Source organism: Bombus pascuorum, chromosome 14 (genome assembly GCF_905332965.1).
Source record: "Bombus pascuorum chromosome 14, iyBomPasc1.1, whole genome shotgun sequence".
Taxonomy (NCBI): Eukaryota; Metazoa; Arthropoda; class Insecta; order Hymenoptera; family Apidae; genus Bombus; species Bombus pascuorum.
In genome coordinates this window covers 265467-291756 of record NC_083501.1, presented here as the reverse complement: position 1 = coordinate 291756, position 26290 = coordinate 265467, and the positions used below count along the sequence as shown (strand labels likewise).

Below are 26290 nucleotides of genomic sequence, written 5' to 3'. Positions count from 1 at the left end.
AGAGCAGTTTCTTCCCTTCTCACGAATACCATATTCCTCTTTTACGAAGTTTCTCGATACATTTTTCTTTTGTTTTACCGATCGGTACGTGAAGACAAACAAACCTTACTTTGATCGTACATATATATCGTAAGGCAATTGAAATGCGTCTGTTTGTATCGGTAATCGACATTTAAAAATATGAATAAATCAGGCATTCGGTTTTACCAAGTCCTATTTAGTACTATCAACAACATAGTGATGTACCACACGCTTGAGAATGCCCCAACGGTTACATACTTTTTTACAATTTCTTTCGTTATTTTTAGTCACTTTTACCACAGGTAAGATATACTACTGAGTTCGTATTCGTTTCTTTTTCCTTTTGTCACGCAGCATTTTCATGATCTTTAAGTGAAACATAAAAATGTATCTGTGAGCAACTACATCTTCCATTTTAATATAATATACTAACACTGAGAGTCACAACGTCCACGAAAGAAATAAAGTTTGTAAAAATTATTCAAGTTGCCAAATTATATATTTATATATATGCTCTCGGGAGTATGGTTCTCTTTTAGAAACAAAAACTAAAGAGCATGCGCGAACCCAAATACAGCGTGGCAAAATAATGCATGACTTCGTTAAAAACATGTTTCATGTTTAAAATGAAAGAATATGAAGGATTAAAACATATAATATATATATATATATGCGGTGTGTGTGTACGTGTGTGTATATATATGTATATATATTTATATCGAACAGGGAGGTTTTTCTTTTATTTATAGTATTAGATGTTTTCATAAGATACTAAACTATTATGTAGCGCAAAAATTACAAATGGAACTAATGCAAATACGAAATAAGAAATTCTGAAATTGTTTATTCCCTACGTCTCGTTAAACCTATTTAACTGGAAGCGAAATATCATTGATAAAACTTATACAGGATATTTAGGCTAAACTCGTTAATATGCTTTTCAACTGTGTGCCAGATGTAATGTTCACCCATGTTTGATTTGTACTCTATGACTAGCCAATGTACTTCTCGATGCTGCAGGTATCATTATAAAAGGAAGAACTGATCATGGGCCTGAGGAACTAATTACCAATCTTGATCGACCAAAGTTTGATTAAACTTTGATAAAAACGGAATACAAAACACAAAAACAAAAAATCAATGAAACTTCATTTTCCTTGTATTTGCTTTTTCTTTCTGTCATCATTTGTGTTGTCTAAAGTCACGTGCGGTTAAGTATGAAGTGAATTATACAAAATTACGACACAGAGAATTCTTACCCACCGTTTGTTATTTCCTCCTTTAGCCACGACATCTTATAAACTGTCATCATTACTGCCCAACTGTATTTGGTTTGGTCACAATGTTACATATCAAATGCACTATTCCAGGAGTCCACCAAACGCAGACTCAAGCTCATCATCCATGCGCGCGTCATTCACACATGTCATGCATACTCTACACCAATACGTGCGTAAAACACGTGTACACTCCGGTGAACACACGTTTTAAACGCACGCGCAGCAGCAACTCAAAAACAAGGCAAACCTCGATCTTTCTCTCCTACTCGTTCGCTCTCTCCTTTGCGTTTTCCTCTTCATCATTTTGTTCTTTCTCGCTCACTCGCTCTCTCTCTCTCTCTCTCGCTCGCTCGCTCTTTCTTCCCGCCTACCCCCCGTTCTCTCATTTCACTCTTTCTCAAGGATGGATTCCCTCGAGTTCGTCGGAAGCAGCGGACAGATTTTTGGGGCACGTCGTGCACGACACACGTTTGTCAATCGGCCATTTGTCGTCGGAGGTCGTGTGTGAATGGCTAAGGGAAATTAGATCGGAGGGTGGTGCTGGAGTGGACGTCGGGGGTTCAAGGTCAACGAGGGCTCGGTGCAGGTGGGCTTGGCCGGGGGTCAGGCTCGCTCACTATGCTGTGTGGTATACCGGTTAATCCAGCAGTAGGAGGAGCTGAAGTAGGGCCTCCAGCCCCACCGCCGCCTACCGTTGGACCCGTGGGGCCTGTAGGACCCCCGGCGCCTGCACCGCCTGCAGAGGAGTTCGGTCCGCCACCACCCCCACCACCACCGCCGCCGACGACGGAATGCCCACCAGGAGGTGGGGGTGCAGAATCGTGAGGAGTCGTTGAATGCGCCTGTTGAACGGGCAGCCCCCCGGAATAGTATCCGCCGTTGATCCCCTCAGGGTAGCTGCTGGAGAAAGCGAAAAGAAATTGGCCACTTCGATAAATGCCTTTTACAAAGTGCCCAATCGATCTTAGGAAATCCAAAGGTTCGAACGCTTCTAACCACGTTACTTTACACACTCGATTCTCTTTCCATGTAATACGAGTTAACATCTGCTTGAAAATCTGTTTCTGTAAAAATTACGATATCTTTTTCCCCGGTGTAAGAGAAACAAATGCAACGATACTAAAACAAAAGTAATACCCTACGCTGATTTCTTTTTTTATTGATGTCTTTTTCTTTTTTTCTTTTTCTTTTTTTTTTTTCTTTCTCTTTTAAGTTAAGCTGAACTTTCTTTATTTAACATACGAACGAAGCTTACCCGGTCGAGGAAAGGAAGTATTCCTTGTTCACACAGTTTCGCAAGCAGTCGGGTATGCGACCAACGATAGCTCTTCGTATTTCACTGGCTGCCATCTCACGCAGTTCGGTGCAGCTTGCATCGCTATAGAACGCTGCATGCGGTGTACACAATAGATTGGGTGCGTCTTTCAAAGGACCTATAGAACACATACAGAAATACGCTACTTTACTATCCCTTCAATATTCATGAATCAATTTTCACGCGCGCGCTTCACATTAAGCAAATCCAATAATAGCGAAATCAAATTTGTATATATAAACAATGTCGAGTAATATACATGATTGATTAATGACCTCATTAATATTGAATACACTATAATACTATGTTAATAAATCATTAAGATATCGTCATGTAATTAACATTTCAGAGCATTGGATTATAAGAATGTTTCAAAAAAATCATTTTTGCAGACGATATTTTAAAATGTACAATAATATGTTCGATATTATACTAATGTAATAATCATCCGATTTGTTCGGTATCGTGCTTTATATCAATACTTGTCCGGTATCAATTTTCTCTCTGTAATTATATTCTTGCATACATATATTTTGTTGTTGGTTGTATTCGATATTGCATCAACTGCTCATAGTTATCAGCGATTATATTTAATTTTTAAAACTCCTTTCGTTTCTTCTGTATATCAAGAGTGCAATGAAACAAAAATATCTGATTCTATATCATAAACTGCGTAACATTGAAGCTTTTTAAACACCTTGCAATAATTTATATTTACGATATGAGTAAAAATATATATTCTTTTTATACTATCTATACGTACGAAAATTTGAAATTCTACATTTTGCATATCTTAAATAATTTTCTTTTTCTTCTTCCGAGCGTTACCTTTGTTGCATGAGCTTACATTATCCAATAGCGAAGAAGGAGGATCAAGATGATGAAGGAAAACGTTAGTTACATGAGAGAGGGGTTAGGTGGTATGGATAGATAAAACTCACACTGCGATGACTGACCCTGAAAAACATTGTATGGCTCATTTTCGTGTACATCAAGTGCTGCTGCACGAATTCTGCCTTGTTTCAACGCTGCGGCCAAAGCGTCATCATCAACCAGACCACCCCTTGCTGTATTGACTAAGAAGGCGCCAGGTCTCATCTACGATATAAGAAATTAATGTGGATAAAATACAAAAAAATACAGAATTTATCACAGATAATTTTAATCTTTAACAAGGTTGTTATCTATATCACTATATATTGCATTGTTAGTGCAAGATACATTTACAAAAAGTAAAGAAATTTTTCTTTAAAAAAGAAACTTCAAATTTGGCCTGTAATACCTGTTTGATGGTGAATTCATTAATAAGATGATGATTGTGCTCGTTCAAGGTACAATGCAAGGATACACAGTCTGACTGGAATAGCAAATCCTGTAATAAATCACATAATTATAAGTTTTATAGAATGTAACTGAGATTGCTACGCTATTACCTTAAAAAAAAAAAAAAAAAAAAAAAAAAACAAAACAACAACAACAACATCATTCATATCAAACCTGTAACGTGTAGACCCTGTTAAGACCAAGAGATTTTTCAATTCCGTCTGGTAGATAGGGATCATAAAAAATGACAGTGAAACCAAAGGCTTTGGCACGCAGGGCAACTGCAGAACCAATCCTGCCTAATCCAACTATACCAAGTGTATCACCCCGTATCCTTGCACATCCTGTTGCAGCTTCCCTGACCTAGGAGACATCGAATATCAAATTGGACTTTTAATACATTTGCAACGTAACGCAATAAATATACTATGCACATTTTAAAATTCTTACCTGTTCTGGACCTGTGAATTTCTTTCCTTCGCGTACCATGTTTGCCAGCCAATATGTACGTCGATATAAATTTAGAATAAGACAAAGAGTAGTGTCAGCTACTTCTTCAACACCATATCCAGGCACATTGCACACAGCGATGCCAAGTTCCCCTGCTGCTTTGACATCTATATTATCTACTCCAGATCCAATTCTTACAATGATTCGTAATGTTTTGAATTTTTCGAGATCTTCCTTTGTCAGAATTATAGTGTGCCACATTAGTGCACCTACTGCCTCGTTTAATACCTACAGGAATGTTATAGTAACATCTCGATGAATTATTACAAATAATAAAATAAAAGATGTTCCTTAATTGAAAGAAATTTTAATAACACAGAATACACATTATAGACAGATAACTTACCTTTTCATGAATTTCTGATGTCGACTGTGCATCGCAAAAGGCTACTGTTGCAACATCTTTGAGAATCGGCATTTCAATAGAACAGTCTCGACCATCTAACAAAGCCACTAATGGTCGTGTCTGAATGGGTCCATTTGCAATAGGACCCCTCAGGCTATCCATTCGAGGGCGTTTGGGCATCATCTTCCGTTTGTCCATCGGTCAAACAGCCCCCCCAATTTTTAATTTTTTCACTTGTACTTTCAATGTCACTAAGAATGTCTGCTTTCTTCCAAGGAAGTCCTACAGTCCACTGACAAGGAAGCCTCTGAGTATATCTTAAAATACAGTTTTTCACTTTTATGCTTTGTCACACAAATTGCTTCTCTAACACTGATTTCTGGTCGGTTTTTGGACAAGGACCGCCGAACCCCCAACGCATCACGAATTGTTGAACACCGTCTCCTGAAAATTTCAAATAAAATATCATTTAAGATATAAATCATTTGAAACCTGCCATACTTATATACATAACATAATAATATGTCTATCAATGTATGATGCTGCAATACAGTAATTAAAATATCGCTTATGCAAAGTCCACTAAGTAATAATAATGAATTAAAATTATTTATCATTTCGTAGTAATCAACTATACGTACATATTTTGCAGTTAACGTAAACAAAACTAAATTGTATTAGAATTTATTTTATATTATTTGATGTATAAATTATACATATTAAAAAGATAAAATTTGCAGTAAAATTTCTAAAAAAAAAAATTGTGCCAATTACACTTATACCTTCAATAATTAAAATATTGAGAAAGAAAGCGCAATACGTATGAAGTACGAACTTCGGTCAATAAACATACATTTCGACGCCTTCATGAATTTCTTCGTAGAAAAGAAATCCATGTGATACGTATGGTTGCGAATATTTCACTCACGGATGTAATATCATGCAATGAATAGTTCGGCAAGATATTGGTACTCAGTTAAGTGAGAAAATTTAGCATTACTTTATATTACAGAAAGCGAAACACTTAACAGCGTGTACGAAACCGAATGTTTTAGGTTACCTTGAAACGCGCCGGCTTAACCTGCGCAGTACGCGTGTCCAGCACAGTGATAGAAGCGCTTGGAAAATATAAGAAGTTTCAAGAATATAAACGTCGGTGTTATGTCAAACAAAAAATACGTATGAACTTTCTACACTTCGGTGTGAAACAGCGGTAAAAAGTATTGCACAGGACACACCATGTATCGAGAACGAAATTACTAGCTGGGGCAAATGTTTTCGGAACTGATAATAGAATGCCTGGCTTTGGTTAGTGGGTCGACGTTTTCAGCCCATTTTCGGCAGCAATTGTAAACCAATCATGATGCATTTGCACGCTTAACGTCCAATTAACTGCTTAGTAACTCATAAATTCTAGTTCTCAAAATCTTGGTATCTACTAATGTGATCAATACGCAGGCAACTATACAAAAACAGAAAATATGTTCGGTAAGAGTCGATTTAGTACCCGGTGCTTTTATATGGCGGAACGGAAAAATGCTGAACCAGCGAAGTTCCATAAGAAAGTAGAGAAACTGACACGTGGCGCCCTCGTCAGACGCCGTCACCACACGACAATTAACCAAGATCATCAAAAATGAATCAAACTTTCTTCAAAGTACCCCAATATAGTATTCTTGACAATTGGTATAACCTGGGCTAGTACTACTTCCGTGTAGTACTATAGAATATTCTCTGATTAACTATAATTCAAACAACCTTTTCTCTTCTCTGTTCGGAAATAGAAAATTCTACATTACTTTAACTGCTTTATACTAAAGAAATTGCGAACAATCATACACTTATCGTTATACCCTACAATTAATTTTCAGAGCGCGTTAATAATCGTCTTAAATAGAAATCCATAATGCTAATTTTTTCTAGCCTGTTATGTCAACTATTTTTCTCATTCGGTTTTTTCATTGACACTCACGATACAGATTGAGATCTCGTTTGTTACAAGTGCTCGCAGAGATTTCTTCAGTGAGTTTATAGTAGTTGGCCCGCCGTAGCAGAAACATTCTATGTGGTAAGGTTAATATAAGATAAATGATACACATTAAGAATGTTTAATCTGTGGGTCAATACACACAGGCAATCGGAAACACAGTCCACGGAGAAGGCTACAAAATGAGATCGCTGCTGGCCTCAGCGAAAGCGAGGATGCGATACTAACGTAGAGTGCAAACCCAAGCACTTTGACTTGGGCACATGTTGTGCCAACTCAGCGAAAATGCAAGCTCATATCATCAAAAGGAGGAGAGGCAAGGAAGCGAGATTAAGCCCTTGTTCGACAGCTGGCAACGTATATCATACGTAATACACGTACGGTTCGTAACATGGAGGAGCAATGTGTCGAGGAAGTGCGCTCAGAAAGAACATTTTTATTTATTATACAGTTCCGCGCATGAATAAACGATTACGATGATGAAATATATACCCAATGTTACTATGTTAATTATAAACTTTAGTTCCTCCTCGCACTCGCGAGTAAGTAAATGAACAAATATTATAAGGCCTGATATTCAAATCTATTCTTTTTTTATTGCTTTCTAGATGATTTTTACGATATGAATTTGTATTATAAACTGAGGTTTTGTTAAAATTTTATCAATTAACGAATAGTACTTGGAGGACCCACACATCATATTGTACGTAATGTTTACAACTTATAAGGTTCGCTTGTCAATGTTCCTCACAGCAATGAAAGCTTCTCAAAAGTTATCAAAAGATATTCCAGAACGAGTTAAAAATTCATCGGGCTTTTAGAACGAACGTTTCGACTAAGCGGTCGAATTCAACCCTTTAGCTTAATCTCAGTGTGCAACAGAGTTTTTCGAGTTACAGATACAACGATGAAGGGTGGCGGAGAGGAAGGTGGTGAGGGAGGTGAGGGGGATGAGGGAGGAGAGGGGAAAAGCAGAGCAAGGGTGGGGCAACGAAGCTGCCTGTGGGATGGGGAGCTATGAGGGCGAAGTTATCCAATTATTGTCTAACCTGGGAGCAACTTTACTTGGCGGAGAACCGTTGGTGGGAGGGAAGCTCGTCCTGCCAGCTCTCTCCCTTCCTACAATCGAGCCACGATAAAGTAAAGTTTGTTTCAAAACTTACCGCGCAGAGAGGTGACTAGGTTTTTGTTAGTGACACGTGAAATTCAAACGACTTCAATGCGATAATAATCGCGGCAAATTTTTTTATATCGACCGGCAAGGAGAGGAGGTGTATTCAGATTCAAGAAGGATCCCATAAATTAAGTCAAAGGTTCATTAATAATACGATCGCTACGAAACTTTTTCAGCGTGAACATTCAAGAATACGGCCACGTCTTATGAATATGTAATTAGGCAAAAGAAGATATAGCTATTAATTAATTAAGAATTGCATTATCCTTAAGTTTAAATTTAACCTAATCGCAAGTTAGGTTAAGTTACATTATATGTTTACTTTGAGCACAGATTTCTGTTATTATATAATAAGAGTGTTAATATATTTGTAAAAGATACGTACATGCATCTTTTATTCGTGTTTCTCGAAGTCATACGATATAACGATATTATAAAGGACGAATGTATTAAATATTCCGTGATAAATATTTCTATTAATATACATAAGGAGTTAATTAGAATGAAACCATTTCGGTATAACAAAACCTTTATTATTTGAAATCCGGTATTAGGAATGCTCATTGATAGCGAGCTAAAAATAAACAAGTCTATTAGGAAAGTGCACTAGCGATAACATTCGTTATAATGACGCATATGGCATCGTGGAAACCTTTTTAAAGCCATGTATTGTTAGCACCAATAGATACGTATTTTAGGTCAGTTTTAAACACAAATCACATCGTTATTTTAATTACTGTTCTAAATGTTGAATATTTATATTTTAACTTTTCTCGTGTTTCTTGGATATGCCCGGTATATTATGCACACGTAAATTTATCAGTTTATCAATAATTTATCATTTTTTTTAAAATTCTTCTACGCGCTCAGAAATTTCATTTAATTAACCAAATCAACCAAAATCAATCTTCACGTTGCAAAGAATAAATTTTCCTCGTAACGATACATGTTCATCGATAAATGCAAACGAAACAAGGAATTCGTTGAAAATTACGAAATAAGAATAAAGAACATGAAAGAAGATACTCGTCCAATTAAGATGATAAAAATCGACGGGCCATCTGCGTGCCATCGAGATACAGGACAACGCGGCCTCCTCTTTATAGAAACAAAAATCGGTTGTACTCTGCGCAACGAACAACAGACGCTTAAATAAATACCCGTGCCTGAAAAGAGAGCGAGAGTTTGTTCTAAGTTGTAAATGTAAAAAACGAACGAAAACGAAAAAGAGCAAAGCAAACGGGGAGGTGGGGTGTGTGTGTGCGCGCGCGCGCGCGCGCGCGCGCTCGTGCGTGCGCGTGTGTGTGAAAGAGAGAACAGTAAAAAATCTGTCGAGTACTAGAATGGAGAAAGGAGCAGAAGAAACTTGTCCAATTATGATGACGAGTATCGGTGTCGGCGTTCGGGCATTCTCATCCTTGGGCACAACGGAATGGTCGGCAAAGGGGTAAAGAGAGGGGCTGTTGCTCTGGTACCTTCCGCCTCCACGTTCGTCTCTCCAGCGGGCAACGAGCGAACGGCCATGAGTGTAGAAAGGGAGGGAAGGAGGGAGGAAAGGGAGAAGGAGAAGAGGAGAGGCGACTACTTAAAGTTGGCGGAAAGTTTGGTTCGGCAGCAAAGTTAACTCAGTTAAGTTCTCCGCTCCTAAAGCGAAACTTCGGTTCTCCAACGCCTGCCCTGCCAGCCTGGTTGCCTGCCTCTGCCTGGCTTGCTCTCCATCCTCTCTCTCTCTCTCTTCCCTCCTTTTCCCAGCCGTGTGCCTTCTCCCTTTCTCTGTCTCTCCCTTCGTCTCGCGCCCGTGCTTCCTACTGTCTTGGCCATCCTTCCTTCCTCCTATATCCATTCCTACGGTGCTCCACGAATAAGCAATGTGTTTTGGAATTATCACTTTTCCGCAAACTTTCGTCACGATGTTTCGCCGTGACGATCGATTGGCATCGACCCGCGCGCGGCCGGTGTCACTCTCGTTTGCCTTCTGTGTTACTCTCTCCGTGCACCGGTCGCGTCAATCTGCGGCGTAACCATTTAGGCCCAGGCCCAGACCCAGGCCCAGACCCAGGCCCAGACCCAGGCCATCCATTTTGCAGCTGGAACGAGACGTTTTCACGTATGTACACGCGGATGCGGGTACGAGGGGCAAGACTTCTTTTTTCAAAGCTTGTATTCCCCCGAGCTGTGAGTGTTTGAAGAAAATTTAGCAGTTTCATATGCCCGTTCTTAAGGGTGTTGCTCTTAAGATGATCTGCATAAATTGTTGAGCTTTCGTATGGATATAAAGTTTGAGGTGTTAAATTTAAATGACACAATTAAGACATCCTTTTCGTATGACTATTATCAATATGATCGATATACATGATTTATATGTATGGTTTATATATAAAATTAAGATTATTATATGAATTGTTAAAAGATTAAACATTTTGAAGAGATACACTTTATTAGATACAAGTCTTTGTGATTATTTCTTGTAATATTTCTGCATAAAAGTTCAAGGTCAGTAATTTATAAATTGAATTCCTTTGCTGTCGGCTGAAGATTTCAAAACACAGTATAAAATTTCACGTGAAAATGGTCAAAAGTAAAAGTGACTTGGAAACAGCTAGGTAAAGCCTGTAAACTTCGACGAGACGTTTCAGGAAGAAAGATGTTTCTCCCACTTCCCTGAGAACTCTACCCCCTCCCGCGTCCAGAGTGGCAGGCAACGATCGAAATTCCAAGACGAAGTTTACGAGATTCCAAGGAAAGCGCGAGTTTCGCCTGCGTTCATCGTTGCCTTTCTTCGCGTACGTACGTGTATAGGAGCTTGTAAGCATCGTTTTGTAACAGATACCAGTCAGCATCAACCGCGTACTGTCCCTCCTTTGATGGTACGCCAGAGCAAAAAAGAAACCGGTCGAGTCGGTACTTACGAAGAGGTTTAGCTTTCAGGGTTCATGTATGTATGTACATAGTTTGAAAAGAAGTTACGACCGTTCTCCTGGCCAAACGGAGGGAAAGAACTTTCCTGCGCCAATAATTTTTTGGAGCAAAAAATTATTCAGACGTGAAAAAGAAGCAGTTTCGTATTTAGATGTTTTAACTAAATTGTAAATGGTTTCGACGTTGCGCAAACGTTATTTCCTGGTACTTCTTGCACTACTGAACTAATATTATCAGCAAAATTTTACCAATCGCGACTAGCAAGTTATCAATGCTCTCACCAATAAATTCTCTTGGATAACAAGTCTAATAAAATAGTAAAACAAGCGAAATTCTACAAATGAACTTAACAAATTACTCGACATAAAATTGTAAAAATTGTTTGTGCAGTGAAAGCTTGTAACAAACAACTGATTACTTGCCAATATACTAATATTAACAATTAGTAGTTTATTAGTATTATTAACTGGTAAATTATATCAATCTTTGACATTACACATATTAAATATATCATTACTAAATTATTGTGCAAGAGAAGACACTTGCTATTCGTTTGAATGTAGGATGCAAAATTATTAGAAAACACTGTACAATTGTACGTTATTACATGGATTAAAATTTTTTTTATTTTCTTAATTTAAATTTTTTACAAATTTCGAAAATGCAACTGGAAACGCGCGAGAACCGTCTCTTATTTAAAGTAGTAGAAGTGAGATAATTTATTTATAATAATTTGATAACGAGATTATGTAGGTAGAAATCTTTAAGTAAACAGATAATATATTTGAAGATCGTAAGATACGCACGATGATTCATAGAAATGAAAGATAATACTTCGTAGGACATATATATCTACGCGTTAAATCGAACGTAGCATGTATATATTTATGTGGAAAATTTTTTAAATGGTTTTTGCCCCATCATATCGAATCAACTGATTCTTCGTCGAAGAGAATAGATCAAATCCTTATTTCAATAATTTATGATAATACCAATAAATCAATTGATAATGTTTAAAAGAAAATACGGTAGCATTCTAATTACTCCTAACGTTTTTCTTAATAACGACAGCTTATAAATTATTGTATATATCGCTTATGTTCACGCGATATTTTTTTTTACATACTTGTTTAGTATGTAAATTCAATTCATGAGGTATTGGTATATATCTATGAATCATCTCGAATTATTTTGAAGATAAGACTAATTTTTCCGTACCGTTAATTCATTTAACATTTGCTCTTGTAACATACTAAAACAATTGTTTTCTTCCTCTTCGTAAAACCGAAAGGATTTGTAAATCAGTCCTAATAGGATTTTTAGAAAATTTTAGCAAAATAAAAGAGATCGAGAGAAAGCAGAATAACTAAGGAAAGGGAAAGAAAATAGAGGGGAAAAAAAAGTAATAAGAAAACAAGATAAACAACAAATTGTTGAACTCTGTAAATTCATTCGCTGTGTCGGCCTTGAGATCGCACTCGGTTCTACAAATGTCGATGCACATGCAAAGTGCGCTCGAAGCACGAACCTCCGTGTCTGCCTCCTCTTTTACACACTGATCGATATAGGTGCACGCATTAATAACTTGCTGCCTTTGCACCGTGACAGTCAAATCGGCTCACCCAGTGACTCATCCCGGCTCGCACGACTAGTATTCGAGTTTGTGCGAGTCAACTTGGAAAACATTTGACTCGCTACGTTTCAACATCGTCCCTGGGCGTTTACCTTGGCAAACTATTCCTCGGCAGGAGTTACGGATCCATTCAAGCGCCGCGTGGTTCGTGTTCGCGCAAAAGGAACAACGGCGATAGCAGAAAAATTCAGCGTTAAAGATTCCCAAGTTGGTGAAAACTTTTAATTAGCCACTGACAAAAGGCGTCGCCAGTTACGTTCGTTGAACAAAAGCGATAATAGGAGCAACGACGGTAAACTGACGGTACAATCGTTCGTCGCTTCAAACTTTCAACCAGTAATAACCCACAGAGCAAAAGCGTGCAACAGAGTGTACGTGGGAGAAAGTACAAGAGCACGGACTCGTGTCGAGTCACTACACACATTCGTTGCATTCATATCTGAAACCTTGAAGACAGAGAGAGGGCGACAGGTGGCGAGTGGAACGACTCGAGCACACGGAACGCTTCTCAAAACCGTTTAACATCCGTTTAACATCCCTTTAAGCGTCTCCATGCCGGCCGACGAGTGACGTTAAATCAGATCTGACCGTGCGCGCGCACGGTCGCGGTCCGTTCGAGTATTACGATGCAAAGAATTGTTACGGCATCTCTTGTACGAGAGATCCATCCATTCGCATAACTCTGCCTCACCGCTGCGCCGCGCGCTCGGGTTAAGAAGGACTCGATCGAGAAGCATACATAAAAAGAACAATGCCAGTGTGGCTGAAGACATGTGCCAGCTCGTGTCTCCTTCTATTCATGGGTAGGGGAACGCGATGAATATACCCTTGTTGAGTTTCAAAGTTACATACACTCCGTCGACTTCGCCAACCCCTCCTTCTTTACGGTTCCCTATATCCTCTTCCGCTCTGAATCAGAATTTTCCACATAAACCGCGACAACTTTTCTTATTGTTTCCGCGCCCATTCTAGACGCGCTTCACGGAATAAATCACTTCCAAAGAAACAAAGAAAGTTGTTCGTAAAACCTTCCATACGCTACTACTACACACTATGCCTCGCTGGATATATTAAAAATACAAAAGAAAAAATTAAAACAAACAGGCTCAGTAGTAATCGTTATTATCGTAAATACGTTAAAGAAAATGCGGCGAAGTTCAGCGAATCGACGACAAGATTACCAAACAAACCGGTTCGGGCTGAGAACCTCGTCGTTCTAATTCTAGTTAAGAAGAAACTTAGCGAGATATTAAATTAATTTGAGCGCGAACGCAGTCAGGACAGAATTTTCCCATGCGAGATCTATCCAGCGAAATGAATGATTTCTAGAGGTACGATAATCTAAAGAACACATCGTTCGGAGAAATACACAATACTTACACACATATATCTATATATATATATATATATATAGTACGCGCTCGACGCGTTGATTAGCACAATATCTCAAATCAATCGAGCAAGGAAGGACTAATAACTCCTAGAGAAATGATAATCCATTAGCGAAGCGTAATGACCTATAACCCATTAGGCGCAACGGTTACACGGAGAACAAGTTCGTCCACGTATTAGAGCGGCCAATTTATAACTTACTTCACGCTCGCTGGCGTCCCCGCGTAAGAACGTCCGAGAACGGCTCAAGTATGTGAGAGAGTGCGCGTATAAAAGCGACCTCACGGGGCCGCAAGTATATACAAACGATTTTCTCTCTCTCCTCTATGCGCGCGATTCACCAGCATGGAAGCAGCAGCAGCAGCAGCAGCAGCATCGATGAGTGAGTCCCGCGTACACTTATTTTCTCGTGGATGTGCCCATACACACCTACGTGCGTGCTTGCTACGTAATACGTACGCAGAGGACATAAAACTTGCTTCTCGTGTCTTCTCCGTCGCTCTTTTGCCTCCTTTCCCGTTCTCTCTCTCTCTCTCTCTCTCCCCCCCTTCCCTCCCCCTTTCTCTTTCTGCTGTGTGATCGTCCCCAACGTTCGTCGCGTCAGCTCGACCTATGCGCGCGCGGCGCACACCTATACAGAGTTACAGCGGGTTAGGACAAGTGCGTAGAGAGCGGCAGAGAGTAGTTTCATGGAGTTTAGTTCCTCGTAGTGGATATGGCATCTTGACTCCTAGTAGTGGAGTGTGGCAAGCAATGGCCGGCCCGATCGATGTCTCGGCAACTTCCCACCCTCGACAGTCTGCCCCTCTCTTCACGACACGTCCCCTCTCACCCTCGCCCCGCTTTGGCACCCTACTCTCCGGCTTTCCTCATCCCAACCGTCAGACTCCCCGTCTCGCCCAACCACCTCCCGCTGTCCCCATCCTCCGACACATCGAACTAAATCCCGGAGCTGCTTACTGCTTCCAAGTCTGTTTACAATGGCGATGCGCTACCCCCATTATCCTAGGGTCGTACTTCACGTTCGGACTACGTCACCTCAATGACGACAACGACGAGTTTCTTTTTCTTAACTTTGTATATTTCTTTCGAACGATCCACACCTTTTCTCCCCCACCACTATCCAATATTCACGTAGCAGCCGTATCTCTATTTGTTTTATCTCGTTTATAGCGCGATTCCTGTAATCTGAAGTATTTCAGACATTTCCAGGTATATACGCGTATAGTATATTTAGCTCGGTCAATTTACTGGAAGATATTCCAACGACCGTAGTTATGTACAGCGTACTGTGGGGACCTTCTTTGACTGAGCAATGAATACGGAGATACATGATGCGCGTCCGTTACTATCCAACCAATTACATCTCGATATCTGAGTGATCTAAATGATTGAATACTAAAGCATAGTCGATAATTTAAAGAAGAAACAGTGGTAATAATCCTTAAATGCGTATTAGAATATATGGGACGTATTTGCATGATTACAAATAACCAATTTGTTGCAAGTATGATCGATGACGTCGTTTCTTTTGCGTGTTCCAGACGCATTGTTCCACGTTATTTACGTAATACACGTGCATTTATCTATTATTATAGCTATCCATGTCCGTTTTCCGCAAGACTGGCAGAAACGAATAGCAATATCTATATTTTCATTCCATTGTACAGGCATTGTAGAAATCGATTGCCTGTAGCCTGAATAGCATAGCAGTAATTACGCTTTTCCCTATTCTCGATTATTTGTACAAGAAGAAGCGGCCCATGACGAAAAGAAATCAGGGTGCATACGAAACAGTTTCCAACGTTCCGCTGGCTGCTCGCATAGAAATTGTCATATATCTTTTTCGCGAATCTGTACGACACGCTCTAGTATCTATCGAATACCATTTGCGAACGATACCGGGGCACTTAGTAGCGGAGAAAAAAAATGCCATTGGGTCCGATCTCGGATTTATAAACGTTTCTCTTTCTGTAGGTTTCTGCGCTCTAATGTCCTAAATGAAAATACCTCTTTTAAATTGACTAATTTATAAATAGTATTTCTGTGTTCTTTTCGAGCGTGCTCAAATGTGGAAAACGCTCGCGTACATTCAATGCATATGATACTATGAGACAAGTTATTATCCTTCTACGCGAATACAATTGTAATGAAAAGCTTCGAGTCAACATATCCGGTAAAATTACTATCTGTCCGAATCGCATACAACTGGCAGGAAACGGCGAAAAACGTGCCCTCTATCGTGCAGATTTTTGATTACACGACATCTAACGGAAAGCCCCGTCCTCATGCTCGACGAAACTTGAGCGACGAAACCGAAAAGAGGAGGAGAAACCTATAGCTCGTCTCTCTCCCCTGAGAGAAGTATAGCATACCCAATAGTTGAGTCAGGTCAGTTTGCTAGCCTTACATAAAAGAGGCTAAGTAACGACGAAGAGAAAGAAGATAGGAAACGTTATAAGATATACACACAGGATGAACAGGGCAAACCTGAAGAGAACAGTGCCGCGGGAGAAGAGAGGCATCGAGGCAAGGAGAGTAAGGGCAACAGGAGAACGGGTGGGGGCACCTGTTACAACCGACCAGACCGTTCTTTCGCTCTCCCTTTCCCTCTTTGTCGTGCACTCATCCACATGCCACTTAGGCTGTTACATTGAAATTTCTACGGAACGATCGGATATATACAGCGCTTCTAAAATGACCGAACAAATTTTGAATGTGTATACTACTATCGTAAACGTTTCGTCCATAACGGGACAAGATGAACTGTTCGTGCTTACTATAGACAGAGACTACTACTACGCAAATCGTTTAAACGATACGTACGTGTTTCGACTTGTCGATACATTTATGTATATAGGGTGTTCTAAAACAGAGAAAAGCATTTGGGATCTATCTAATAGGATAATCTGGTTGCTTTTAATAAAATTTCTAAAATTTTATAATTAAAAATAGAATAAATATTATCATTTCTGTATGTGTAAAATAGGTTGCCGAGCTTTATTTTTAAATTCATATCGTAGTAAGTTTCCATATAAAAAATATAATCTGTATTTTTCAATTTTATTAAACCGATGCAATGCTAATTTAACGTTATACGCACACTCTGTGATTCTTACAGTTACTTCACTTCCTTACATAAGCAGTATCACCTAACTTGAACGAAAGTTTGAATGACAATATATAAATAGGTATGCCTATAAGCTTTGTGTAATTGTAGTCATCCGATAAGTTGTATTTCTCGTTTCAGCCAATACCTGAGGGCCTTAACGATGTTTACCTTGAGGATGGGAAAAGATCCCATGGACACGGAGGGGAAATACTCCCTTTCGAGTTACGGCTATCTTTTGTTTGCGACAAAGGTTTGCAACGATAGCTAGCTAGTTTGCAAGCGTTTAAAATTGAAATAAGCATTCACCGTTAACGGTTAGAAATGGTTTTCTTTCCTAACAGAAAACTTCTCGCACGTTCTCAAGCTACTTTGAATTCTGTCACGCGAAACTAGGATGTAATTTGAACATTGGCGACGATAGCAGCGTAAACGAACAACTTTAACTACCTACAAATAATATATTCGCATAATTGCATCTTAACCGGCACCCGTTAATAATCTAATCGGAGTAACTATAATGGAGATAAGTTACGTACGATTAGGTGTGGTAGGCCAGATTAAAGTTATTTGACATTTTTCAAGGACTATTAATCACAGATATTTCAAGGTCAGTTTCACCTTGTCAACCGAGCTCACATATTCCTATCGTGTCCATGTAATATAGGTAGCCCAAAATACGTTCCGTAAGATAAGGTAAATTTTCCTCGATCGTTTGTAAACCACTTTCATAAATATCAACAAATATTTTGTTAACGTGACTAGGTACTTGTCGTCGATATTTTTACAAGAGTATTTCGTAAACGACTAGCTAAAACTATACTCTATTCGACTGGTTAAATGAATTCGGGACATACGTTAAAACAAGTAAGTATTCACAGTGATTTTATAAAAAGAAATTCAGTATGTTTTTCTTCTAAATCAGAAAAATCCCTGTAACGAACAAAAAATGACTGCGACCTATAAAAAAAAAGTCACTTCCGCGGCTGTGAACGTGGGATCTGTCCCCCATCGTGAAGGTAAACAAAACGCACTCGAAAAGCTTTGGTCGTTTATTTTAGAAACAGCCTGTAGAGCGCCGCTTCTCTCTGCAGCCCGTGGACAATCGACGTAACCACTCTCTCGTGCCTTTTACCGCACTTGTACGGATCCCGGACGAAGTGTAACGATGCCGAGAGATCGATAATAACCGCCGCGGTTTGGTTCCACCCGAGCCTCGTACGAGACAGGGACACTTTTTTCCTCCCCCCTCTCCACGATCCTGCTATCTCTCTCTCTTTATCTGGCCAGCTTTCGTCATCTCTCCTCCCGTTCCTCCTCGTGGCGATTTCACGCTTTAATTACGCGACAAAAAATGACGGAAGAGCGACGACAGAGAACAAAGCCTACACAAACTTCGCTTCTGCATCCTTGTTTATACTTGTCCGCACGTTTTATTTTTTTGAAACTTTTATTTTCCAAATAAATGTTTATCCTTCGATGAAAATAATAGCCATCGCTGCGTTAAAAAGGAAAAAAATCGGAAATCGATTATCCGTAATGGTACTTTTAATTTAACTATAAACGTTCGAGCAACTTAAGATTCGAAAATACGACGCTCCTTCATTTTTCGCATTATCGCGTCATTATCAGTGCAGGCGATAACATTTCCAAAGAGGTACATAGGTGGTACGTACGTACGTGTTCCTGCAACGCATCTGTATCCCATCCAAGACGACTATGCAAGTAGTGTAACGAACTGATTTAGTTCAGCGCGCGTTATACGACACGCCGATACCACAAACAGGCAATATAATCAAGCAAATTTTACAAACGCTTGAAACCTTGCTCTTATTTCTTATTTGCGCTTAACAATAGGTACACGATAGATAGTTTCGTAAAAAGAAAATGACAGCGTCGCGCATTTAACCGGATAGTTTCGCGTTTAGGAGATGACACGACGTTGCTTTCGAGCGATACATAATCGCAACATACATATCTTTCTGTGCGAATCGAGTCCGAAACAAACAATAACAAATTCATTCTTCTGACGACTTCGTGGTTCACTATGAACCATGAATCATCGATAAGTAGTAAACCGAATGGCAAGAAAAATTCTAAGCCACGCACCATCCCACGACCCGTACGCGCGACATATTCCTTAACCGAATTGAACGCGATATATGACCCGATTATGTCCAACCGTCGGTTAACAAGCACCAAGACTATTATCGATCTACTACTTAACGAAACCAAATACCGAATTATAGTCGATATCTTGCAAGTAACATTCTGTCATAATAAATACTATATATATATATATTAGAATGAATATACGAATGAATGTACGAATTGTCAGACAATTAGGAAAGAGAACGCGGAAAAAGAAAGGGAGACGTTAGGCGAACAGCAAAGATATTCTTGCAAACCGAGAGGGCCTAAATAAAGGAAAAACGCGATTGGACGGTGACGATGGCGCGAAAACCGACCTCCTTCGTCAAACTGAGAACGACTTAACTTTCTCGAAGGATAACGCCTTGCCGTTTCCTTTCTCCTGGACGATTGCAGGAGATGAATTTACGCGGCGCCAACGAGGAAAACGTAAATATACGCGATGCCGCGCGCATACACACGGCCAGCCGTGAGTGGGTTTCTAGTAAAAAGAAACAGAAGTGTCGCGACGTGAATACAGGTCACAACATCGCTGAATAAGCAACCGAGCGCGTGTATACCGCTGCTCTCCGCGTTCAGCAAATTACGTAAGGCCAGAACAGGAGCTCGTTTAAATACCGACACAATCAACGATGAATAAGTTACCCGTGCATGTGGCGCGCGCACCGGCGCGATGAAACGAAATAAGGGAAACGTACGCGACGCGTTCGTTCCATATTCGCGTTAAATTCGGCGAAAGTTACGCAATCCGACATACCGTTTGGCGCCGACGTCCTTTAAGACTTGCTATTAGCCATCCAACTATGCGTACATACCGAAATTTTCTACTACTACTTTCGCATCGTTTCTACATTTTGTATTTCACATTACAGTACACACAAACATCGAAAAGTATTTTTTTAATTCCCCGCCATTCTTTTCCCTTTTTCCTCTTTTATCGTGTTCATTTTGTTCGTGTAATTTCATTATTCCCATGTTAGGTGATCGGAAAACGCGATGTCACGCTTCTAATATTTTGCAGTCGTTCGAACCCTACACATTTCAGATTAGTAGGTCGTTAGCATGCTTTATCGTTTCGAACGGAAGCTTGTTAACCAAGTCCAGACAAGAACATCGAACTCGTGGAAAAACCAAACCAGTGCGTGTGTTCAAGTTGAAGTATAAGTGGCATCGATTATGTTACAAAATATTTTTGAACTTCACTTGTGCATGCACGAAAATCCAGTTATGTAAACTTCGTGGTTATGTCATTTTTAATTTATAAATATTCCTTTTGTATATTATTTTTTAATAAATAATAATTGCAAAAATTTTACCAAGTTATTATTAAACCACGGAAGGACCATATAATTAATACTTAATTGGTGTTCGTATTATAATCTTTTTCAATAAAGAAATAAAATAACACGATTATTCTTTTTCATCTTAACTCTTCGTTACTTCACGATATTAAGAAAAACTTTTTTTTTTTTTTTTTTTTTTTTTTTTTTTTAAATTAGAAAATGGTAAAAGAAACGAATAAAACCAATTAAAAAATTGAGGATAGATGGAAAAAATCGACAAACTTTTAAAATTAATTAAGTTCGTTATATTAGTTGTGAACGCTAAAACAGTCGTCTACAACTTTGTATTGTAAGAGAAGCAAGCAATATATCAAATCAATCAAAGGATGCGGGTTGCACGAACACGTATAAAAGATTCACGCGACAACAACAGCGGGACACCAGGAAACAGGGCGGAAAAAGTTGAGAACCACTAAGCGCGTTCGCGGTGTCACCCACAAGCACGAATGATAATCGTTTTCGCAAAAGTTCGCTCGAACTCTGAGGAGGATGCTAATTTGTAGCACGAACGTGGTGCGATAATTAGCGACGCGTGTAAACGCGTTCTTAAATTATGTTCTCGCTTAAGAAAATTCTCTGAGATAGCGAGCGTGTGCGTATAAAAGTCTCTGGCGTGAAAAACGCAAAACATATTAATATGGTGTATATCAAGAGATAAATAGATACGGAGAAGACAGGCCTGTCGACGGAAGGAGCGGGAGATACAAATGAATGATATTCTAGAAGCGTCTATCCAAATGGCGGTCAGTCGCATGATACGTACACTTAGCGGAATAAATGATTTACATCAGACTGTACTGCACCATAGGCATTTCGCTCCTCCGACATGCTCTTCGAACGGCAAATCAAACATTTCCAGTAACGTGATTTATTAAAATGTAAAGAGGGAACATCACGCGAACTTGATTCGACCGAGTTCTCAGATACGTGTAAGTATACCTGCGCATACACAGATGGACAAAGATTGAAAATTCCCTGCGAATGTTTCTTTTCGTAAATGAAATTTCAAAGCGTACAACGCAAAGTGCTGCCACCTAGTAATAATTCATAACAATTTTCATACTCGTCTGATATGTCAGAAAATTCGCCTAGTTCGCACGTGCGTTTTATAGCGTAACCATAAATCGAAGGAAAATCGTACGATTCGTTCCACGCGGTAATTTAACCGGTGCAGATTTATTTCGAATAAGCACCGTTATTATACTCCTTACGTGTCGTGATAAAACAGATAAGACGTTTAATTACCCATTGGAATCCTACTCGAATATTAACATATTGTAATGAACTTGCATATTATAGTAAAGGATGTTACGCGTCGATACATACAAACAAGTATACCGAGGGAAATGTGAGAAACACGAACATGTAACGTTTCATCGGAAAGGTTGAAGCATTGCCGAAGGTCAACGTCAAGATACGATTACACACAATTCAGTGGAAAAGAGAGTATTCAAGTGTCGAATAGTTCGGGTTTCGTGAGGCACGAGTCGAAAACTCTGTGTAAGTTTTTAAGAGTTGAAAAGTATGGGTAAAAGAGGAGAAAAGATAGAATAATCGGGCCAGTGGCGAGAGCGGAGGGCTGAATAAAAAGAAAGGCGCGTGGCCGTTGCTGGCGCGGCGTCTCCCGCCATATCACACTAGTCAGCACACTCGCACACTAAGTGTCATACATTCGCCATATACATATAGAGAGACGGTGGAACGGTTAAACGAAGAACTATGTATGCACTGTATTGGTACGTTCAGAGTAGAGACGGAAGATAGAAACGCATACAAATACACACGCACGAACCCGCGGAATTTTCTCCGGTGCGTGTGTGCACGCATGCACCGTGCACACCAGGGGCCGCGCGAGCGACGCACACGGCGTATACTGAGCCTCTCGGCGGCGCGATCTACGTGAGAAAAACACTGACTAACCTGTCGGAGGCGATTCTCCCAGTATTCCTTGGTCCACGGTACTCCTGGGTACTCGTGTATTTTCACCGGCTACACTGCGATCACCAAACTATTCACTCTCTCACACGGCGTTCTTACGATTGTGTCTCGATCGGGGGTATAAGCGCGGCGCCTTGACTCTGTATTACGATTCACACGGTTCTCGCGGCGTCCACGGGTGACTTCGAGCCTCCCGTGGAACGATACTCACTCGGATACGGGCTCTGGGGTCACGCGCGCCCGCCCGACGCCCCAGTTCTTACCGAAAATCTCTCGATTCGACGAAAAAATTGGTCGACAATGCGCGGAACTACGTTCGCGACTGTCTCCCTCGCTGGAGGAAAATGGCGGCCCCCGGCCATCCGAGTGACTCGCGCGCGCCACCGATACTCTCCGTCACCGGCCGAACATATCCGAATATCACCGATCCTTTTCGAAGCCTCTACCGAACGGTTAAGTTAAATATCCGCTGAATTTTTCCAACAATTTCCAAAAATCTTTTATCCAAAATAGTCTCGTTTTCAAGATTTTACTTATCGTTATAAATAATCACGGATGATAAATGTTTCGATTTTATATTTATAAGCAGAACTAGTTTTGTTACAGGCCCATTAACTTCTTCATTCTGATATCGTGCATTTGAATTATTTAATGTTTACGAGAAATTTATACGCTTTTGTAATGCAAAGAATCCATAAAAATTTTCTATTTAATTAGCATTTAAAGTTAAAAAGTATGGAAATAACATGTTAATATTAGCGAATAATCGAAATAAATTTTTTTTTATGAGGGATGCACATGTGATTGTTTAAGATTACGATTATTTAACTGAAACCGAAAATTGTAATAAAGAATTTTTCGAAAGCTCACCTTTGTATAAAATCTTGTACACTTTGCGAGGGAAAAGCTGCACATCACATTTCCAAAACATTCAATCACGCGTACGTTATTAGCATTTTCTATTCAGTTACGTTGCACTCGGGTTACACGTTCAAATTTCGCGATTGGTCAAAGCCAAAAATTAATCCGCTCCAGTGACCAATCAAAAACGCCAAGAATCATTGGCAAGAATAAGATATAACACATACGTTAAATAAGATTATTAACGTAAAGATAAATGGCAAGATCTTTTGCACTGGTATTACGGGTGCCGTAATTTCTTTCGCCGCTATAAAAAATCGCAAAATAAATTCTACTTTGATAGAAACAACAATAAATTGTTTAATTGGTAACAAATAGTTGAGTCAGATTCAGTCACATGATTTAGTCTGAGGATCATCCCTTATTTCTATCGTTAATAGAGCCATCTATTGTAACGTTACAATACTAACGTTTTTATCATGCGTAAACAAAATGATAATTATCTCTATTAAAATAGAACAAGAGCTTTCACCATTCTTGAAAATAGTAGAGTGTCAAATTAGTTGTATTCATCATTCTGTGCTTATATCCGCAATTTGTATAAAAAGAGATGAATAACTATGATACATAATAGTAAAGTGTATTAGCTCTGACATAATAAATATAATTTTCTTCCAATTTTTAAGTATAACATTTCGCGTTGTTTGAGCATAACCAATATGTCAGACGTTAAAAGCCTCGAATACCCAACGTTAAAGGTACTTAATAATTTCGTAATTGTGTTATGATCTTTTTGTTCATCTGCATAAATTCCTTAGAAACGTTCGAGATCTTTGACAGTTCTTTATCATTTACGAGACTCGCGCTATTTTGTACTAACTTCATGAGTTTTATTATATTTAAATTTACGGTGATCCTGTTACCATTTGAATTAATAAATTAATGCAATATCGTGTTCTTAGGTTCCTTATGAACTCCTCAACAAAAAATTTCGGTTAGCACAAAAGGTCATAGATAGGGAAGCTTCATACGTACAAACAGCAGCTAATGAATTAATAAAGGATAATAAAACCTCTGTTCCTGCTGGGGAGATGAGCCTATTATTAGGCGGAGTTGTGGAGAAACTTCAAACCTTAAAGAGAAAGGCGCACGAATCTATTACAGAAGAGTTGCAGGCAAGCATGGTTTGCAAAAGACGTCTAGAACATTTAAAAGAACACGCCAATACCGCACCGAGCGTTGTGAATCAGTGGCGGAGACAAAGGCTCGATAGAATGCTGATAGAATATTTTCTTCGGAAAGGCTATTATACAACAGCAACTAAATTAGCAGATAATAGCGAGCTTAGAGATTTAACAAACATAGGTAGGTATGTTCAATATTAATGCTACTCGGTATTTCATGAATATAAATAATATTGATTGTCCCGTTTCATATTTTTAGATGTTTTTATGGTATCCAGAGAAGTAGAAACATCCTTAGCAAATCATGAAACCGCAAGATGTGTTGGATGGTGCTATGACAATCGATCTAAGTTAAGGAAATTAGGAAGTACTATGGAATTTAATTTACGCGTGCAAGAGTTTATAGAGTTAGTAAGGCAGGACAGGAGGCTTGATGCTGTCAAGCATGCTAGAAAATGTTTTCCCAATTATGATGATTACCAATTGCAAGAAATTCAATGCTGTATGGGACAATTAGCATTTCCAGCAAATACATCTCTTAGTCCATATAAAGATTTGCTAGATGAAAAGAGGTAAGTATATTTATTGAATTATATGTTATTAATTCTTATAATATATGACATGCATATTTATAAAATACAATATTTACAGATGGGATAGATTAATTGAGCAATTCAGGCATGAAAATTATAGACTTTTCCAATTAGCAACTCAAAGTGTTTTTACAGTAGCGTTACAGGCAGGTTTGTCGGCATTAAAAACGCCTCAATGTTATAGTGCAAACAAAGAAGGGAGAAATCCAAATTGTCCAGTATGCAATGAAGCCCTTAACGAATTAGCTGTTCCATTGCCTTTTGCTCATTGTTCACAGTCTAGACTTGTCTGCAGTATTAGTGGAAAACCATTAAATGAATATAATCAACCAATGATGATGCCAAATGGATATGTATATGGAGAACAAGTAAATAAACTTGTTTCCTATAAAATATAATTATTAATTTACTAAATTAACTTACTATATTTATTATTTTAGGCATTGGAAAAGATGGCTCAAGAAAACAATGGTACTGTAATTTGTCCAAAAACCAAAGAAGTGTTTCCGTATAAAAAGATAGAAAAAGTGTACGTTATGTAAAAATTACTGACTCAAACACACAATTTGTATTATATACAATGCATATTTCATATTCTAACTTGGAATATTTACTGTTTAATACTGTATACCGATATTAACAAAGGGAATAACTTCTATTTTTAAGGAAATATTTTTTTGCAAATTTTATTTGTGATCATCTACTAGAATAAAATGTGATACATATGAATAATGTGTGTTATGGAAAACGTTCTAATTTTTCGATATAAAAAGATATAAAAATTACTATGATAATGTAAGTGGTTATTAAACATGAAATCAGATTTTTGTCCTTACTCATTTATTTAACATCATTTCTACAATAAATTGAACAATTAAAACAATTCCATAAATCTACGTTTCAAGACGCATTTTTCGTAATGTTTGAACTTTGTAAGTATATATTACAATGATACATATTTATATTTATACTTTGCATGCCCAAAAATTTTACCATAATAATGGTAAGATTTATGTTGTAACATTGATGTATTCTGGCTCCTACTTTGCTATACAATTTTTTGTTGTTTCTTTTTCATGTAAAAAAACAGATGTACCACCATTCAAATACTTTTTAAAGTGAATAATTGTATTGTATATCTTAATGAAGAAAGTCTAATCTACCTAATGATATGCATTAAGCAATTTTAGATGAAATATGTCCACGAGTTA

General features: G+C 38.7%; 2 protein-coding genes and 2 long non-coding RNA genes across 10 annotated transcripts; 3 read left to right on the top strand and 1 right to left on the bottom strand.

Annotated features, from left to right (window-relative positions):
- Positions 1-347: 347 nt before the first annotated feature.
- LOC132914316 (C-terminal-binding protein) lies at positions 348-22815 on the bottom strand. Of its 7 annotated transcripts, none has more exons than XM_060973337.1 (8): positions 22424-22815; positions 4796-5239; positions 4390-4677; positions 4114-4302; positions 3899-3988; positions 3558-3714; positions 2557-2734; positions 348-2198 (listed from the first exon to the last, which is right to left on the bottom strand). In XM_060973337.1, exons 2-8 carry the CDS (start codon positions 4991-4993, stop codon positions 1868-1870), a joined length of 1431 nt encoding a protein of 476 aa, XP_060829320.1. In that variant the 5' UTR covers positions 4994-5239; positions 22424-22815; the 3' UTR covers positions 348-1867. The 7 variants fall into 7 exon arrangements, with proteins under 7 accessions (XP_060829320.1, XP_060829316.1, XP_060829322.1 ...); XM_060973333.1 differs by having other exon boundaries at positions 348-2201; positions 22424-22814; XM_060973339.1 differs by having other exon boundaries at positions 348-2201; positions 3573-3714; positions 22424-22814.
- LOC132914344 (uncharacterized) lies at positions 6321-7719 on the top strand. Its single transcript, XR_009659567.1, has 3 exons — positions 6321-6863; positions 6945-7324; positions 7391-7719. It is a non-coding gene; the product is annotated as an uncharacterized LOC132914344 (long non-coding RNA).
- Positions 15020-17455, top strand: LOC132914341 (uncharacterized). Its single transcript, XR_009659564.1, has 3 exons — positions 15020-16922; positions 17022-17091; positions 17151-17455. It is a non-coding gene; the product is annotated as an uncharacterized LOC132914341 (long non-coding RNA).
- A 916-nt stretch (positions 22816-23731) lies between the features above and the next one.
- On the top strand, positions 23732-25902 carry LOC132914323 (E3 ubiquitin-protein transferase MAEA). Its single transcript, XM_060973356.1, has 5 exons — positions 23732-24060; positions 24265-24667; positions 24746-25058; positions 25138-25447; positions 25520-25902. The coding sequence occupies exons 1-5, from the start codon at positions 24022-24024 to the stop codon at positions 25619-25621; spliced, it is 1167 nt and encodes a 388-aa protein (XP_060829339.1). The 5' UTR covers positions 23732-24021; the 3' UTR covers positions 25622-25902.
- Positions 25903-26290: the final 388 nt, after the last annotated feature.

Coding starts and splice junctions, on each gene's coding strand:
- LOC132914323 (XM_060973356.1), top strand. CDS start 24,022: ATGTCAGACGTTAAAAGCCTCGAATACCCAACGTTAAAG. Junction 24,668..24,745: donor TAGAGATTTAACAAACATAG/GTAGGTATGTTC, acceptor TCATATTTTTAG/ATGTTTTTATGGTATCCAGA. Junction 25,059..25,137: donor GATTTGCTAGATGAAAAGAG/GTAAGTATATTT, acceptor CAATATTTACAG/ATGGGATAGATTAATTGAGC.
- LOC132914316 (XM_060973333.1), bottom strand. CDS start 4,993: ATGGACAAACGGAAGATGATGCCCAAACGCCCTCGAATGGATAGCCTG. Junction 4,303..4,389: donor AATTCACAGGTCCAGAACAG/GTAAGAATTTTA, acceptor GATGTCTCCTAG/GTCAGGGAAGCTGCAACAGG. Junction 3,715..3,898: donor ATGAATTCACCATCAAACAG/GTATTACAGGCC, acceptor CTTATATCGTAG/ATGAGACCTGGCGCCTTCTT.